Source organism: Hirundo rustica, chromosome 17 (assembly GCF_015227805.2).
Source record: "Hirundo rustica isolate bHirRus1 chromosome 17, bHirRus1.pri.v3, whole genome shotgun sequence".
Lineage (NCBI taxonomy): Eukaryota > Metazoa > Chordata > Aves > Passeriformes > Hirundinidae > Hirundo > Hirundo rustica.
In genome coordinates this window covers 3,736,807-3,751,804 of record NC_053466.1, presented here as the reverse complement: position 1 = coordinate 3,751,804, position 14,998 = coordinate 3,736,807, and the positions used below count along the sequence as shown (strand labels likewise).

Below are 14,998 nucleotides of genomic sequence, written 5' to 3'. Positions count from 1 at the left end.
AGCGAGATTTAATCACGTCTGAGCTATAATTTCCATACTCGCTTGTTTACATATTTCATATGAAAAATATGAGTGACTTGCAGTTCTCCTTCTAAATCTCCCTGGAATAATTCTTAACATGGTGCTGATTATTATTTTTTTAAAGCTACATTTGGAAGTTTGTGACTTGAATCCTTCCATTCCAAATCTTTAATTCTCAAAAGGGTTGACAACAGGAAAATTCTCAGATCTGAGTTGCATGTTCTTCGTTAGCCTGGTTTTTCCCCACACGTTTCAGCTTCCACTGGGATATCCACCAGTGATTTTAAAATCGGTTTGTAAAGACTTTCCTGCACCAGGAATGACCTTTTTTATTATTATTTTATAACGCTTCAGCCTGTAAATCAGCCTCTGAGACCAAGGTGATCTCACACGCCGTGCGCCAGCCCGTGTTCCTACGCAGCATGTCCGCCCCGTCCGACCTGGAGATGATCGGCAACGAGGACATCGAGTTTGCCCGGGCCAGCCAGAGGTACAGCAGGGTTTGATTCCTTCCCTTCACACCTCCGTGCCGTTCCGGTCATCAGCTTGATCAAATTTACCAGCACAGCAGGGTTTGTGGTGATCGGATCAGCTTCCTGCTGCCAGGTGTAACGTTCCCGTTCCCTCGCAGGCGCCGGCACGTCACCAGCCACAGGAGCAGCTCCTTCACCCTGCTGCAGTCCCTGGCCATCGAGGACAGCAGGGACAAACCCACCTACAGCGTCCTGCTGGGGCAGCTCTTCGCTTTCATCGGGACAAACCCCGACCAAGCCGTACGTCGCGATTTTATTTCAGATCCCAACTCGCTCCAAAAAAAAACCAGGAGGTGCTTTGTTTGTGTCTAACGAAAAATCCCATCCCGAACCTCGCAGGTGTCCAGCAGCAGCTTCCTGCTGGCTGCCCAGACGCGCTGGAGACGTGGGAACACCAGGAAACAGGCCCTGGTGCACATGAGGGAGCTGCTGACGGCCGCCGTGCGCGTCGGGGGCGTCACCCACCTGGTGGGCCCGGTGACAATGGTGCTCCAGGGAGGGCCAAGGTGGGGGAATTTCTCCAGAATTCTGTGCTTTGCTGTCTGTGGAAGGGAATAAATTGCTCTGGACAAGGGGAAGCCAGAAGTGAGTAGCTGTGAGGGCAGAGCTGAGGTTGCAACAAACAACCTGACTCTTGTGGGGTGAAAATGCAGAAACTTGTAAGAAATGCTTTTATTTATATAGTAGATGAACTTTGATACTGGGCTGACATGTACCCACGTACGTAGAGAGGGTATCCTTCTCTGTTGATTTAATTCTAAATTAATGTTAATTAGGTGTTAGTGGTAGATTTAGCTGATACTGTCATCTAAATATAGTAAATGTTTTGTATTGTGTTTGCAGTGAGATTTGATCATGTCTGAGCTATAACTACCACACTTGTTTACGTGTTTCATGTGAGAACACGAGCGACTTGCGGTTTTCCTTCCAAGTCTCCCTTGAGTAATTCTTAACATGCACTGATCATTATTTTCTTAAAGCTACCTCTGGAAGTTTGTGAATTGAAGCCTTCCATTCCCAATCTCTAACCCCCGACAGGATCGAAGAGCTGACGTGTGGTGGGATGGTGGAGCAGGTCCAGGAGGCTTTTGGAGAGACGATGACGTCGGTGGTGTCCCTGTGTGCCCGGTACCCCATCGCCTGTGCCAACAGCATTGGCCTCCTGTGCACCATTCCCTACACAAGGTGGGCAAGGGGGGCATCCACACCTGGCCTTGGTAGGCTTTGCCTTAAGGAGAGGCATTAAATATTATAAATACATCTGTCACTGAGACACACAAAGCAATCACACGCAGACAAGAGATTTTCGCAGAGGTTCCTCTGATCCAGCTCTCAGCTGAAAGAGCGGAGAGAAGAGCCCCCTTTGTTTATTCTTTTACTTTTATACATTTGTGGGTCTAGCAGAAGATTGGCTTTTTGGGGTTTCCACCTCTCAGCCTCAGTGGCCAGACGAATTGTCAGTTACAATTGTTTTCAGGTTAGAAATATGCAAACAAAGGACAAAGAATGAAAAACAAAGGGTTTGTTTATATTACTTCTGTGGGAAAGGTAGAAAACTGCTCTAATATTCTACAGTAACTAAAAGATCTGACTCTATTTATGAAAATCAAAAGGCTAATAAAGAAACTCAGAAAAACTAGGGTAACATACATCCCCTTTCCTCATCATGAGGAGCATCTGAGAGCATCCATCTAAGTTCTCTCACAATTTCACCTGTGGAGGACAAGGGAGAGGCAGAACCATCTTTCTGCTGGGTGAACTAATTAATTACTGAGCTAACAGCGAGTTCTGGATTCCCGTTGCGATGGAGAAGTTAATTCCAGCCTGGATTTCTCCCGCAGGAGCGAGGAGAAGTGTCTGGTGCGTAGTGGCCTGGTCCAGCTCATGGACAGGCTCTGCAGCCTGAGCAGCCAGACAGAGTCCAGCTCAAATGAAAAACAGACCAAGAAACAGAAGGTGGCCACCATGGCTTGGGCTGCCTTCCAGGTGCTGGCCAACCGCTGTGTGGAGTGGGAGAAGGAAGAAGGTAGGAACACTGGAAATACCTTCTCCTGTGTGTGTTGGAACTGTCTGAGGAGTGGTGTGAATGTATTTTAAATAGGGCACTCATTCACCATGACTTGGGACTCTGGATTCTTAAGAAGTGAATATAAACTTCAGTGGATTTTCTTCTTGTTCTTTGATTCTGCCTTTTTTCCTCCCTGTGGAAGTAATTTCAGGTTTTGCCACATGATTCTGTCTAAACGTAATCAGAGAACCCAGAGATTCTGAGTGATCATTTGGCATGTCTCCTGTGGTAGAACTCCCCCATAACACACTTAAACTTACAGACACATGTCTGTTGGCTAATGGTGGATGTATCAGGGAGTGTTTTTGTGGTGTGTGCATTGATTTTTGTTGATTACAGCTGTGTATTCTTCCATCCCTTCCAAAGGGGGTTCCACGGACGCCGTTCACTCCGGGCTGGCCAGGCAGGTCTCCAGCCTCCTCACCAACCACCTGGCCAGAGCCACCGAGTGCTGTGGCAACCAGGCTGCAGGGAATGATGCACTGCAGGATGTCCTCAGCCTTCTGAATGACCTCTCAAGGTAACCAGACCTTTGCTCTGGAGTATTTTCTTCCTGTGTACCAAAGCTTATGTGGGATCTTTTGTGGATTTTTTTAAACCATTCTAAAACCGACCCTTAATCTTCGTGTCTAATCAGTGCTGCCAAGTTACGAAGAATTGCCACAAATGTTTTGTCAGACGCCGAAATTGCTTTTAATATGTCTTATAAATAGTAAATTAATTTGGTTTTAATTTCAAGTTCCTTTTCCCTTTCAGGAGTCACATAGGTAAAGCCATCCTGAGCCAGCCAGCCTGCGTGTCCAAGCTTCTGTCCCTTCTCCTGGATCAGCGTCCTTCTCCAAAGCTGGTGCTTATAATCCTGCAGTTGTGTCGTGCTGCGCTGCCTCTCATGAGCGTTGAGGACTGTGGGAACGTGGAATTGCCTCCCTGGAGTTACTCAGTGCCCTCTCTGAACAGCGAGCAGGATGATCCCAGTGACCCAGCCTCCAAGATTGCCTCCCTGCTGCTGGCAAAGCTGGCGGATTATGTCGTGCCAGGTACCAGCAGTGGTTCGGGGCTGTGCCCGAGGGACTCGTGTTTCATGGAATCTTGGAATGAGAAGGACCTTAAAGCCCATCCAGCCCCACCTTCAGCTATCCCAGGTTGCTCCAAGCCGTCTCTGGCACCCTGTGCCAGGAGTTTTTCTATTGACAGAAAGCTCAAGTATTGGGAGGTGTCTGATAAGTCACTGAGAACAGGATATTCCTGTGCCTTTCCATCTGCCTCCTAATTTCCCTGGCCTCAGATATTTCAGACACGTCCCAGATGTGTCAGCATTAGTTCCAAGAGGAAGAAAATTCATGCTTGTGTTTCTTTGTTTTCTTTTTTTTCCTTTCTGCTTCAAGGCTGCCAGACAGTCCTTTCTCCAACTGCCTCTGAGCCAGATACGACCTTGGCAAAAGCCAGCCCTAAAAACTCCATAAAAGGTGATAAAGATCCTGGAGAAGAAAGCGAGGCAGTGGATGGTAAACTCTCTATTTTTATCCATAAAAGAGAAGATCAATCCTCCCATGAAGTCCTTCAGCCTTTACTAAGGTAATCTCAGCTCACTGGATTGGAATTAGAACGGATTTTGCCAATTCCCTTCATCTTCTCCTTTTCCTGGTGCTGCGGCTGCAGAAAAATACATCCCAGATGTGAGAGTGAATGGGAAAGCAAAGTGTCTGCCCAGTGTGTTGTGTTTACTGGCAAAGCAATAAGATAATGCAAAGGGATATGGGAACAACATCATCTGTCTGAAAACAACCTCATGAAAAATTAGCTACTGAGACTCCGTGTTTCTGATGGAATATCGTTTATCTTATTTATGGTGTGACAGGCTGGGTAGGACTAACAAATAGAGCTGTCAAGGCAAAATGGCTTTAAAAGCACTGCTTTAATAATGCATAAGCTGGACAATAATTTGCTATTAAACATTCTTTAGTATTCTCAGCACCCACCTGGATGTTGGGATCACTGAATGTCAGTGCTGTCACCTCCTGCATATTTGTGTTATTTGTTTCATCTTCCCCCACTCCGTGGGGTGATTTTGAACCCATACTCTAAAAATTACACTAAAAGATACAAGTGAAAGGTGAACTCAGAGCCCTGGGCTGTTGTGATCAATAAAAACCATTTCAAGAGGCTTCTTCCTAAAGGGAGGAAGGGTTAAATTGCTTTGCAGATAACTGCATTTAATAGGATTAAATTTCCTCTGTATAGATGGGGTATGTCCTTAACTGCCTAATAATTTTCTTGCTGTTGAGCATTCAGCTGCAGAGGGTGGCTTCAAATCATTTCAAACCACCCATAAGGCATGAAATTGGTCTGTGTAGCTCAGCTGTGTTTGCCAGCAGTCAGAACAAAGCTCCTGTGTTTTGTTTCCCCTCCAACAGTAGCTCAGAAGGTCGCCCGTTCCGCCTGGGAACCGGAGCCAACATGGAGAAGGTGGTGAAGATGGATCGGGACATGACAAAAGTAAGAGGAGAAAAAACTGGAGAATTGCTCGACGTCCTAAAAATTGGTAGCCAGTCAGAATTCTTGGGTTTTACTGATGTGAAGGCTCCTTTGTTAAATATTGTTTAATTCATCATTTACCTCTGTAAGTACAGATCTGATACAGGGGTAAATGGTGAAAAAGAATTTCAGCTGATGCTTCCTGCTGCCATTGTAGGTCAGGTTTAAGCCCCTTTAATATTCTTTTTCCTCAAGTGTTTAATGCATGTTGATAATGCAAATTTTAAGCCACACACTTGAATTAAAATTTCAAGTCTGTTTCCAAACATGTTCTTGAGCGTTTGCACCAGAAATGCTCATTGGTGGCTTTTTGATCAGAGAGACCGAGCTGTTAATTTAGGGATGGAATGTGAACTGATCCCTGATCTCTCTGTAGACGATAAAAAGCAAGAGGCAGAACTTGTCTGTGACTACCCCACACACCCAGGAGGGGGTTTTGCTGTGTTCTCAGCTCTTGTACACGAGCAGAGTGACCAAACAGATCTGACGTTTGCCTTCCGTGGCAATTTCCTTTGCAGAGTGGCTGCTGCGAAGTCATTACGGAAGAAGCTGCTGCAGCTCTTAGGAAGGCAACCAAGTGGGCACAGTCTGGGCTGATAGTGAGTGTGGGGCCACCCATAGAGACTGTCAATCCAGAGAGCAGCAGTGGCTTGTCCACTGGGGACAAAAAGAAGACCGCACAAACTTCCATTTGCAGAGAGAGGAATTCGGAGCTCGCCAGGTAAATCCCTTAGTCTGCATTCTGCTTTTCTCTCTACCAGTATTTGTGGTGCTCCCAGAGGTAATCTGGCTGTTCATAAACTTCCTTTTCTTTAATTTGTGTGCGTCTTGTTGACAACTGAAGCTGCTTTTCGTTGCGTGGTTTTGAGCTGAAGGGTCAAATTGCCTTTGTCTCCCGGCCAGGACGGATCCGGTGCGGCCGTTCATCAGCGGGCACGTGGCAAACAGCATGGCAGCAGAGGTGATTGCCCTGCTGCACAGCCTGCTCATGGCCCCAGAGTCCAATGCAGCCCAGATCTGGACAACGACTGCTGAAAAAGTGAGCAAACACGACCGCGAGTGGCACGTTCCTCACTGGGGGTCGAGTAGTTAGAGAACGCAATGATTAGCAAAGCCTGAGCTGCTCCATTCTGGTTTGCACACCAGGGTGTGGAACTGGCACAGACACAGCCCTTTCTCAGCTGTCTCAGGGTGGGGCAAATACTCAGAATTTACCCATTTGCCCAGATAATGTGCTGTCATTCTTTTCAGGCATTAACAGTGCTGTTTGTTGGGGAGTTCCCTTGCCTGTGGCAGGTTATTCTGCCTTGGCTGTTCTCTTGGCTGTGGCCAATAAAGCGTTGGCTGGAACAAAACACATTCTTTTTATGTTCCTCTGAATCCTGCGGCATCTAATCTATTCCTTAGATGAAATCCTCAGCAAAGGCTTTTGCCAAGATTATATTTTATCCTAAAAGTTACCAGGGAATGGTCATGGCTTTGATGGCGCTCACACTTCAGAGAACACTGGAATATTCTGAGTTACATAATTCTCTTCAAGAACAAAAGAAAAATCTTCTGAGACTGTGTGGGCTGGAGGCTTGGGGCATTGGTTTTTGTTGGAATTATGCTTTGAAGTCGTTCCCTGGTAATTTTGCTTCTGTCTTCAGGTTCTGTCTCGGGCTCTGATGTACATTCCACAGCTTGGGAAATACGCAGAGAGCATTTTGGAGAACGGGAGTAGCAGCGGAAGGAAACTGGCTAAACTTCAAAGGATTGCTCGGCAGGCAGTGGCTGCCCTGTGTGCTCTGGGTGGCTTTAAGGAGACAATTAAAATAGGTTCTGAAGTTCAGGTAATTCAGTGCTGTTCATGTTTGATACCTTAGCTGAGAATTGCTGCTCTCCTGAGGTTTTCCCTGCGCTGGCATCCTCGGGAGCAGGATGTGCTTGTGGAGCTCGTTTCCTAAAGCCACCCCCCGTGCTTGTGTGTGCAGCTGGTGTGTGATGTCAGGCGCTGACTCCTGGTTGTAACACCTTCAATCTCACGCAGCTCTTCTTTGGTTGTAGGTTTTAGGCAAAGGAATAGCAGGAAGCATTGGAGTTGTGGCATCTATTAATGAGCAAGAAGGTATAGCCACGGTCAAATTCCCTCCCACCACTATAGACACTAGAAAGACCTCCCAGGCATCAGACACTTTAACTATTCCATTATCTAGGCTCTGTGTTCCAAGATCTGAGGTATGGGAGTTTTAAACATCCAATATTCAGTATAATCTCGATTCTTGCTTTCTTTCTGTCACAGCATACTGACTGTTAATCTACGGCACGTAAAAGAAAATGTGTTTCATTCTTTGCTTATAAATGATTTGTAACGTTTGCCTTATTTTTTTAAGCATATATTAACAATATGTTTAAGTTCTCATTCAAGTAACATAAATATTCATCTTTTGTGCTTAAAGATATTCCATTGCATATTGGGTTGGGGTTTTTTTGGTTAATTTCTGGCTTGGTTTGGGGTTTGTTTAGTTTGTTGTTTTTCTCTTTTATTGGTATTTGGTGCTGATTTTGTGCTAGTAAAATATAAGAATTAACTCCAGGTAATAAAACACCCTCATTTCTTAGAAACTAACTACTTGAATTTAACTTTTTACCATGCCCCCCCACCATCAGGCATTGCCTCTTCATAAACTGTCCATTACTGAGAAGGTAGTACAGGCAGTCCAGTCCATGTTGCTCCCTCAGGAGGGAAGTCTCTCTATTCACACCTCACTTCCTGCAACAGGAGATGGCTCAACCCCAGTAATGGCAGTGGTCCGGCTCCTTGCTGAAATTAGAACCAGGTGAGTCCTGGCTTTGTGCACAGGCATCCCAGGGAATTGCATGTGCTCTTGTGCCCTTCTTCTGGGGCTGTGCAGCAAGGGACTGCAGGATTTGCTCGTTTCTGCTCCCTTTGAGTGTCTGGGTGTTGTTCATGAGTGTCCCTGTAACACACCGAGCAAATGCTGCAGTAAATCCATTTATGAGCCAGGGAAAAGCTGCCTTGGGGGAGGGTCCAGCTAAAATCAGGGTTAAGACCCTTAAACAACCCTTGAATTCACTACTGTAAAGCCAGCTTTGAATTCAGCACACACTTTGTAACACTTAAATGTATTGTTTTCCATTCAGAGCATGCCTGGTGATGGCTCAGCTGTTGGAAGACAGCTCATTCTGTGAAGAATTCATTCAACAGTGCCCGGCTGCTGTAGAAGTTCTGAATTTGGTGGCCCAGGAGTGCAGCCCTGGTATGTAGCCAACGCCTTCTTGGCATATTCAGGTCAGAGACAGAGCAGCTTTTAAAATCATTTCAGTGTTTTTTCCTCCAGCTACTCGGAGTTTAGGAACTGGCACAGGACAGAGTGTCTCGTCACAGCTGCAGAGCTGCTGATGGAAGAGCAGCTAAAATAATCAGCCTAAATCATTAAACATTAGGCATTAATTTAGCCCAGAACTGGATTATTCTGTATATCAGAGAAGCAAGTCCTGGTTCTCTTCTGCACTCTCCACTTCCCTAGCTTCCAGCATATCCTACTCTGCATTCCTCGGCGTTATCATTTGTATGTTTTCTTTTTATGACATTTTTGTTGGGTTTTGCAATGCTTTTTTATATTCCTGATCCTTGAGCTCTCCTTTTTTAAGAATAAGCGCCTGGGCCCAGCAGAAATCTTAGTTCAGGGTCAAGTTTTTAGGAACATGCCAGAGAAAAAGTGGCTGAAGTGTGAAGGGTAGGAGCCAAGGGATTTAGGTGTAAAAGGGCAAGGACTGATTTTTGTGGCAGCAGACAGTAATTTTTTTGCTTTCCTGCCTTTGCTGGGCCATAAACTTGCTCACTAAAATATACTTTAAATCCTAATTAACATAACGGTGTCTTTGAAAACCAAATACAAATTAAACATGAGAAAATACTTGCATATGTCACATTCTACCCTTAATTCTGTTGTTTAGGTAGGTGAGGCTGACCAAACCTCCTCAAAGTGCAGATATCATACTTATTTTTGCATGAAGACTGCGCTGTTGCACTCGAGGAAGCAGCTGGAAGCTGATGCCTGGTTTGGGTTGTTGTTGCAGGGGAGAGGCTCGTGGTTGTGGAGATGCAGTGTGAGAGGTTACGGATGTTGTACCGGGACTGTGCTCGGCCCCCTCCTCCTCCCCTGCAAGCTGACAGGAGACAGGTGAGCACAGGGCAGTGCTGAGCCCTCTGCCCCTGCTGCTGCCCAAACTGGGGACATTCCTCTTGAAACAGCTCACTTAATGTCAATTTCTGTATTGGGGTGGGATTTGTCGGAGTTGTATTAAATGTGCCCCTCATAAACGGTGTGGTTGTATTTTAGTGGGTGCCTTGATTTATGATTGGGAGAATAAACTGCTCTGTTGTGTCTGCAGCCCAAAGAAATCACGTGGAGCCCGTCCAGGGTGTTCCCCCCAGTGAGAGCCTGCATGTTCTCCTCGCACCTCACTGCTGTGACCTTCCTGGCTGATCCCAGTGCAGGTGGGGGACTTCCTCGGGGCACCTTTATCTATGCCACCTCCCCAGTGCCAGTACAGGTGAGACCTCACAGCTCTCCTGCGCTTTGTCATTGAATATCCAGCAGGGCACGAAAAGGAAAAGCAAGAAAACTGCCTCTTTAAACTCTGTTTTGTAAATAACCTTTTAAAACGTGTTACTATTTTCATTTCTAGGCACCGTCATTCTACTGGGAAATTGAAGTGGTTTCCTATGGAGATACAGATGATGACACTGGGCCAATAGTTTCCTTTGGCTTTGCCACAGAGGCTGAAAAACGGGATGGGGCTTGGACAAACCCAGTGGGCACCTGCCTCTTTCACAAGTAGGTTGGAGATGTACATCAAAAGCCATTTGTCAGCGGACTGGGGAGGAGGCTGTATGGGGCAATACATACTTCTAAATTGAAATGCTAAAACGATTGACTGGAATATCCTTGCAAAATCAGGAGAGTTGGGTTGCCTTTGGAGTGTCACAGCTTTGGTGGGTGGTGATCCTGCTCTGGCTCAGTGCTCTGTCTCATTGTGTCCTTGTTGTCCCTCAGCAATGGGCGAGCAGTGCATTACAACGGCTCCAGCCTGCTGCAGTGGAAGAGTGTCAGACTGGATGTGACTCTTTCCCCAGGTATGTGAGAGCATGGCTAAAATCCTTATCTGCTCCATCGGAAAATCCTCTGAATGTGAGGGAAATGCTGGATGAGAAAACTGATTAAATCCTTTTTGTGACTGTGTTTTTCTCCAGGTGATGTAGCAGGAATTGGATGGGAAAGAACAGAAGGAACTCCCCCTCCTCCAGGGCAGCCAGCAAAGGGCAGAGTTTATTTTACATATTGTGGGCAGAGACTCGTGCCCTACCTCGAGGATGTGTCTGGTGGAATGTGGCCGGTTGTTCACATTCAGAAAAAGGCAAGTTTTTAACAGAAATGTATCAGAAATATTAAAAACTTTATATAAAACATCGAACCTGCTCTGTAGAAAAGCACACTGATGGCTTTTACCTTTCTCGGGTAGGTTGAGGTATTCCTTATCCCTCCCAGGTGCGTGTGCTGTGTCACTATTTTGGTTTTCCCCGCCCGTTGGCACAGCAGTGTGCAGCTGGCCTGGCAGGATGCCTTGCTGCTCCTCTCTTTGCACTCCTGGCCAGCGGCGACCTCGCTTCCAAGCACCCAGCTCAGGCCGCTGCAGCCTGAAGCTGCGAAGCAGGCGAGTTCCAAGCGCATCTGTAGCAGCTTGAAGCTTTCCCGGAGTTGCATCTGGGGATCCTGGTGGTGGGGGAGGTGTGATCAGCTCCTGCCTGCAGCGGAGTGAGGGCTCAGAGCGGGATCTGAGAGCTTCCCCGCATCCTTTTGCAGAACACCAAAGTGCGGGCGAACTTCGGCTCGCGGCCGTTCGCCTACGCCGAGGGCCAGGCTCACCGCAACGCCGCCGACCTGTGCCTCGACCTGGCCGAGGAGATCAGTGCCAACTTCGAGGCCCTGCCCTTTGCCATGGCCTCCGACAGCGACAACGACGCTGGCACCAGCATCGCCTCCGACCCCGGCACGCACGGGCCCCCCTGCAGGATCGCTGCGGTCGCCACGGCTCAGCAGCGTAAAGTGACATTCTCTCCTTTTAGAGCTCTCCCGGCAGAAATGCCAAGCAAGGAAATAGGGTTTAAGCCCAGCCTAGCTGCGGTCCTTAGTCCTGCGCCTGTTTTAGGTGGTGCAGTACCACAAGTGAAAGCCGTGTTTATCTGATCTTAGACGAGGCAATTAAAACCCATCTTCTTTGGTCTTCCTCTCTGTGAATGCGCAAATTATTGGTAATTAATGTAGCTACAATGGGAAATGATCTCATTAGGGCTTGGGGTACAATAGGATGTCACGGTGCATTGGATCAGCCAATTGGTTATGCTGTGTCAGAAGGCGCTGCGTTCCCACCCCCTGGCTGAGAGCGTGGAATGCTGTATGCCTCTGATTTCATGGGATGTCTTTGCGTGCATTATCATCTCATTATTTCTCTCTGTGCCTTGCAGAGTATGACAGTGACACATCCTGCCACTATAAAATGGAGCTGAGCTATGAGAACTTCATCACCTCGGGCCCTGATCCTCACCCCCCTCCTATTGCAGATGATGAAAGTGATGATGATGATGACGATGATATTCCCAGGGTGAGGAACGTGGCAAACTCTGCCTCCTCTAATTTAGAGCCTAAAATCAGATCTCGTCTTTTAGATTTTGAAATTTTGCCACACAAGTTTTTCCTGCTTTCCTAACAAAAATACAACTGCCGGTAACTTGTCACTTCTTGCTGTTCTAAAACACTTCTGTCTTTGTAGGAGGATCACTATGCCCTCTTGGTGAAAGCCTGGGAAACCAAAGTTTTCCCTACAATTAGAAGAAGATTCCGTAATGAGGCTGAGAGGAAGTCTGGGCTGGATCAGATTAAAGGAGCTTTACAGTTAGGTATGGCTGTATTTATTTCCATGCACGTTGTTTTCTGTGATGTGCAGGAAGTCTAAGGGAACACCTGTGTTTCTTCCATATTTTACTGTATTCAGGGCTGTAAAACTTAAAAAATATTTCACTTGCTGTTTCCCTCTTTTCCCTCAGTGCTTAGAATTTTGTTTGTGCTCGTGCCTTTTCTGTAACACTTTAACTGTGTTGGACTATTTAAATAGGGAAAATGGTTTCAGAAATAGTGACACAGTTTGTTGTGACGTGGATACAGAAACATTCTGGAATAACAGCTTGGGAAGAAACTACATCCGTGCATTTTCTGTCTGTGGCTATCAAGGCAAAACTCTTTATGTTTAAATAATAATAAGGGGAGATTTGAGAGTTTTGTAGAACTCGGGTCTGGCAGGACAATGTGTTTGTGCAAAAGTCACATTAAGAGTGAGGCAGGAATTCTGAGCCCTTGTGGGAAGCTCAGGAAAAGCTTTCTCAGGAAGTCTCCCAATTTCCATCCTCCAGCCTGACTGAGGGAGTGTTTTCAATTGGAAGATCCTAATGAGAATAGGAACTCATTTCAAGTGGCTGAGGGAAATAGCTTGCACTCCCTCCTGTCTTTCAGGAATGGTCGATATAGCAAGACAAACTGTGGAATTCCTGTACGAGGAAAACGGAGGCATCCCCAGGGATCTCTACCTTCCCACCATCGAGGATATCAAAGATGAGGCAAACAAATTCACAATTGATAAAGTACGGAAAGGTAAGGGCAGCACAGCGGGTCCTGAGGGCTAAAGAAAAGCATAGGGGTTTTTGGGATCGACTGCAGAAATTGTCACCTGAGGAGAACGCCTTCATAGTGGTGTCCCTTTCTGCAGGTCTCACCGTGGTGACTCGCTCTCCTGACAGCAACAACGTCACCAGCAGCGCCGTGGGAACAGCTCTACCCAAATTTGCCATTCGGGGCATGCTGAAAACATTTGGCCTCCATGGGGTTGTTCTGGACGTGGACTCGGTGAGTAAAGACATGCTGGGAGGACTTCTAATGATCAGCATCACACAGCTGGGAGCAAAAACTGCTCAGGATGCTGGATTGGGGCTGTCTTGGAAGGAAAAGATGTGGTTATAATTACTGTGTTACTGACAGGGCTGGGTTTGGCGTTGCAGGTGAACGAACTGGTCCAGGTGGAGACCTATCTGCGCAGTGAGGGGGTGCTGGTGAGGTACTGGTATCCCATTGACATGTTGGAAAGGCCACCCGCAGGGTACAGGAGGACTGCGACCAACGGACTGGTCACCCTGGACAACACCAACATCCAAATTCACAGGTGAAGAAAGACCTGTGTCACCGAGACACACAAAGCAGTCACACACGCAGACAAGAGATTTTCGCAGAGGTCCTTGCGATCCAGCTCCCAGCTGAGAGAGCGGAGAGAAGAGAGCCCCTTTGTTTATTTCTTACTTTTTATACATTTGTGGGTCTAGCAGAAGATTGGGGGTTTTGGGGTTTCCACCCCTCAGCCTCAGTGGCCAGACCAATTGTCAGTTACAATTGTTTTCAGGTTAGAAATATGCAAACAAAGGACAGAGAATGAAAAACAAAGGATTTGTTTATGTTACATATGTGGGAAAAGTTAGAAAACTGCTCTTAATATTGTACAATAACTAAAAAGATCTGACTCCATTTAAGAAAATCAAAAGGCTCAGAAAAACCAAGGGTAACAGACCTGTAGTAACGAGGCACTTTATTGCCTGAATTTGAATTACCTGAGGAGCATTTTCTGTACTACAGTTACCTACAGCTTTGTTTAAAGCAGTACAAACTTCTGAATCTTATTGTCGTGGTTGGATTTAACGTTAAGGAATTAATAGAATTAATGTTTGTGTTCTCTAGGGAGCTGTTGAGGAGTGAAGCTGCCCTGGCCAAGCTCTACTGTCGCATGGCTCTGCTGAATATTTTTGCTCCCAAATCTCCCCACATGTTCACCCGGCTGTTCCACATTCCTGCCATCCGGGATATCACCCTGGAGCACCTGCAGCTGCTCTCCAACCAGCTTCTTGCACCACCTCTTCCTGGTAAAAACACTTGCTCTTGTCGCAGCTCTTCTTTGGTACGGTATTTTTCTGGGGACAAAAAAAAAAAAAGATTAATGAGTTTGGTATTTCTTTATGAGCTGGTTAATAATGATGGTATTTAAGAATGGGCTGGGGTGATCCCACAGCTCTGTGTTCGCCCTCGCCAGGGGCTGGGCTGAGGCTGGTGGGGGGCACAGCTGGCATGGAGAGACCATCCCAGCCACAAGGCTGGGCCTGGATGGGTCCTTTCTCCTGCTGACTTTTAGTCAAGGAGTTTTCCACTTGAAAACAGAGGCTGGGAATCCTCCAGGTGTTTTACAGCTTTTGTTTCCCAGGCTGCCTAAGCATTTGGAGCGATCTCCAAATCCGTGCTGTTTTCCTTGTCTTTCCAGATGGAACCATCAGCTCAAGCTCCATTCTCCTGGCCCAGTCCCTGCAGCACTGCATCCATTCCCAGACCTGTGCTGCCACTGACCTCTTCTACCAGGGCAATTCCCAGGCCATCAGGGAGTGGCTCACCGTGGCCATTACTCGGACGCTGCATCAGGGAGAGGAGAGCCTGCTGGACCTCACCAAACAGATCTGCTCCTTCCTGCAGGTAAAGCACTCACTCACGTTTGGTGAGAGTGTTGGGTTCCCTCCTCAGGAGCCCTCCTTCTCTGTGTGGTTGTATTTTCCATGGTGATGTCCCTCACGGGGAATTGTTCCTCTGGATGGATTTTATTATCCTGATTGTAGTGGGCTCGCTGAAAACAGAAGCAGTAGCAATGCTCTGGGTTGAATTGAAATGAAGTGGCCTCCCACTGTGTTGTAATT

At 46.9% G+C, this 14,998-nt stretch overlaps 1 protein-coding gene across 4 annotated transcripts in view; it reads left to right on the top strand.

The window, feature by feature from the left end:
- HECTD4 (HECT domain E3 ubiquitin protein ligase 4) overlaps positions 1-14,998 on the top strand; it is a 65,065-nt gene that overhangs the window by 33,087 nt on the left and 16,980 nt on the right. For all 4 annotated transcript variants that reach the window (XM_040080428.2, XM_040080426.2, XM_040080427.2 and 1 more), the window contains exons 30-57: positions 376-511; positions 653-794; positions 894-1,060; positions 1,593-1,739; positions 2,396-2,580; positions 2,989-3,142; positions 3,379-3,659; positions 4,008-4,197; positions 5,037-5,118; positions 5,676-5,878; positions 6,061-6,196; positions 6,807-6,989; positions 7,204-7,374; positions 7,807-7,976; positions 8,302-8,417; positions 9,241-9,344; positions 9,556-9,717; positions 9,853-10,001; positions 10,221-10,300; positions 10,418-10,581; positions 11,028-11,265; positions 11,690-11,826; positions 11,995-12,121; positions 12,732-12,869; positions 12,985-13,121; positions 13,274-13,434; positions 14,001-14,182; positions 14,575-14,780. In XM_040080428.2, the coding sequence (XP_039936362.1) occupies positions 376-511; positions 653-794; positions 894-1,060; positions 1,593-1,739; positions 2,396-2,580; positions 2,989-3,142; positions 3,379-3,659; positions 4,008-4,197; positions 5,037-5,118; positions 5,676-5,878; positions 6,061-6,196; positions 6,807-6,989; positions 7,204-7,374; positions 7,807-7,976; positions 8,302-8,417; positions 9,241-9,344; positions 9,556-9,717; positions 9,853-10,001; positions 10,221-10,300; positions 10,418-10,581; positions 11,028-11,265; positions 11,690-11,826; positions 11,995-12,121; positions 12,732-12,869; positions 12,985-13,121; positions 13,274-13,434; positions 14,001-14,182; positions 14,575-14,780 (4,448 nt within the window). The remainder of the gene's footprint in view (positions 1-375; positions 512-652; positions 795-893; positions 1,061-1,592; positions 1,740-2,395; positions 2,581-2,988; positions 3,143-3,378; positions 3,660-4,007; positions 4,198-5,036; positions 5,119-5,675; positions 5,879-6,060; positions 6,197-6,806; positions 6,990-7,203; positions 7,375-7,806; positions 7,977-8,301; positions 8,418-9,240; positions 9,345-9,555; positions 9,718-9,852; positions 10,002-10,220; positions 10,301-10,417; positions 10,582-11,027; positions 11,266-11,689; positions 11,827-11,994; positions 12,122-12,731; positions 12,870-12,984; positions 13,122-13,273; positions 13,435-14,000; positions 14,183-14,574; positions 14,781-14,998) is intronic.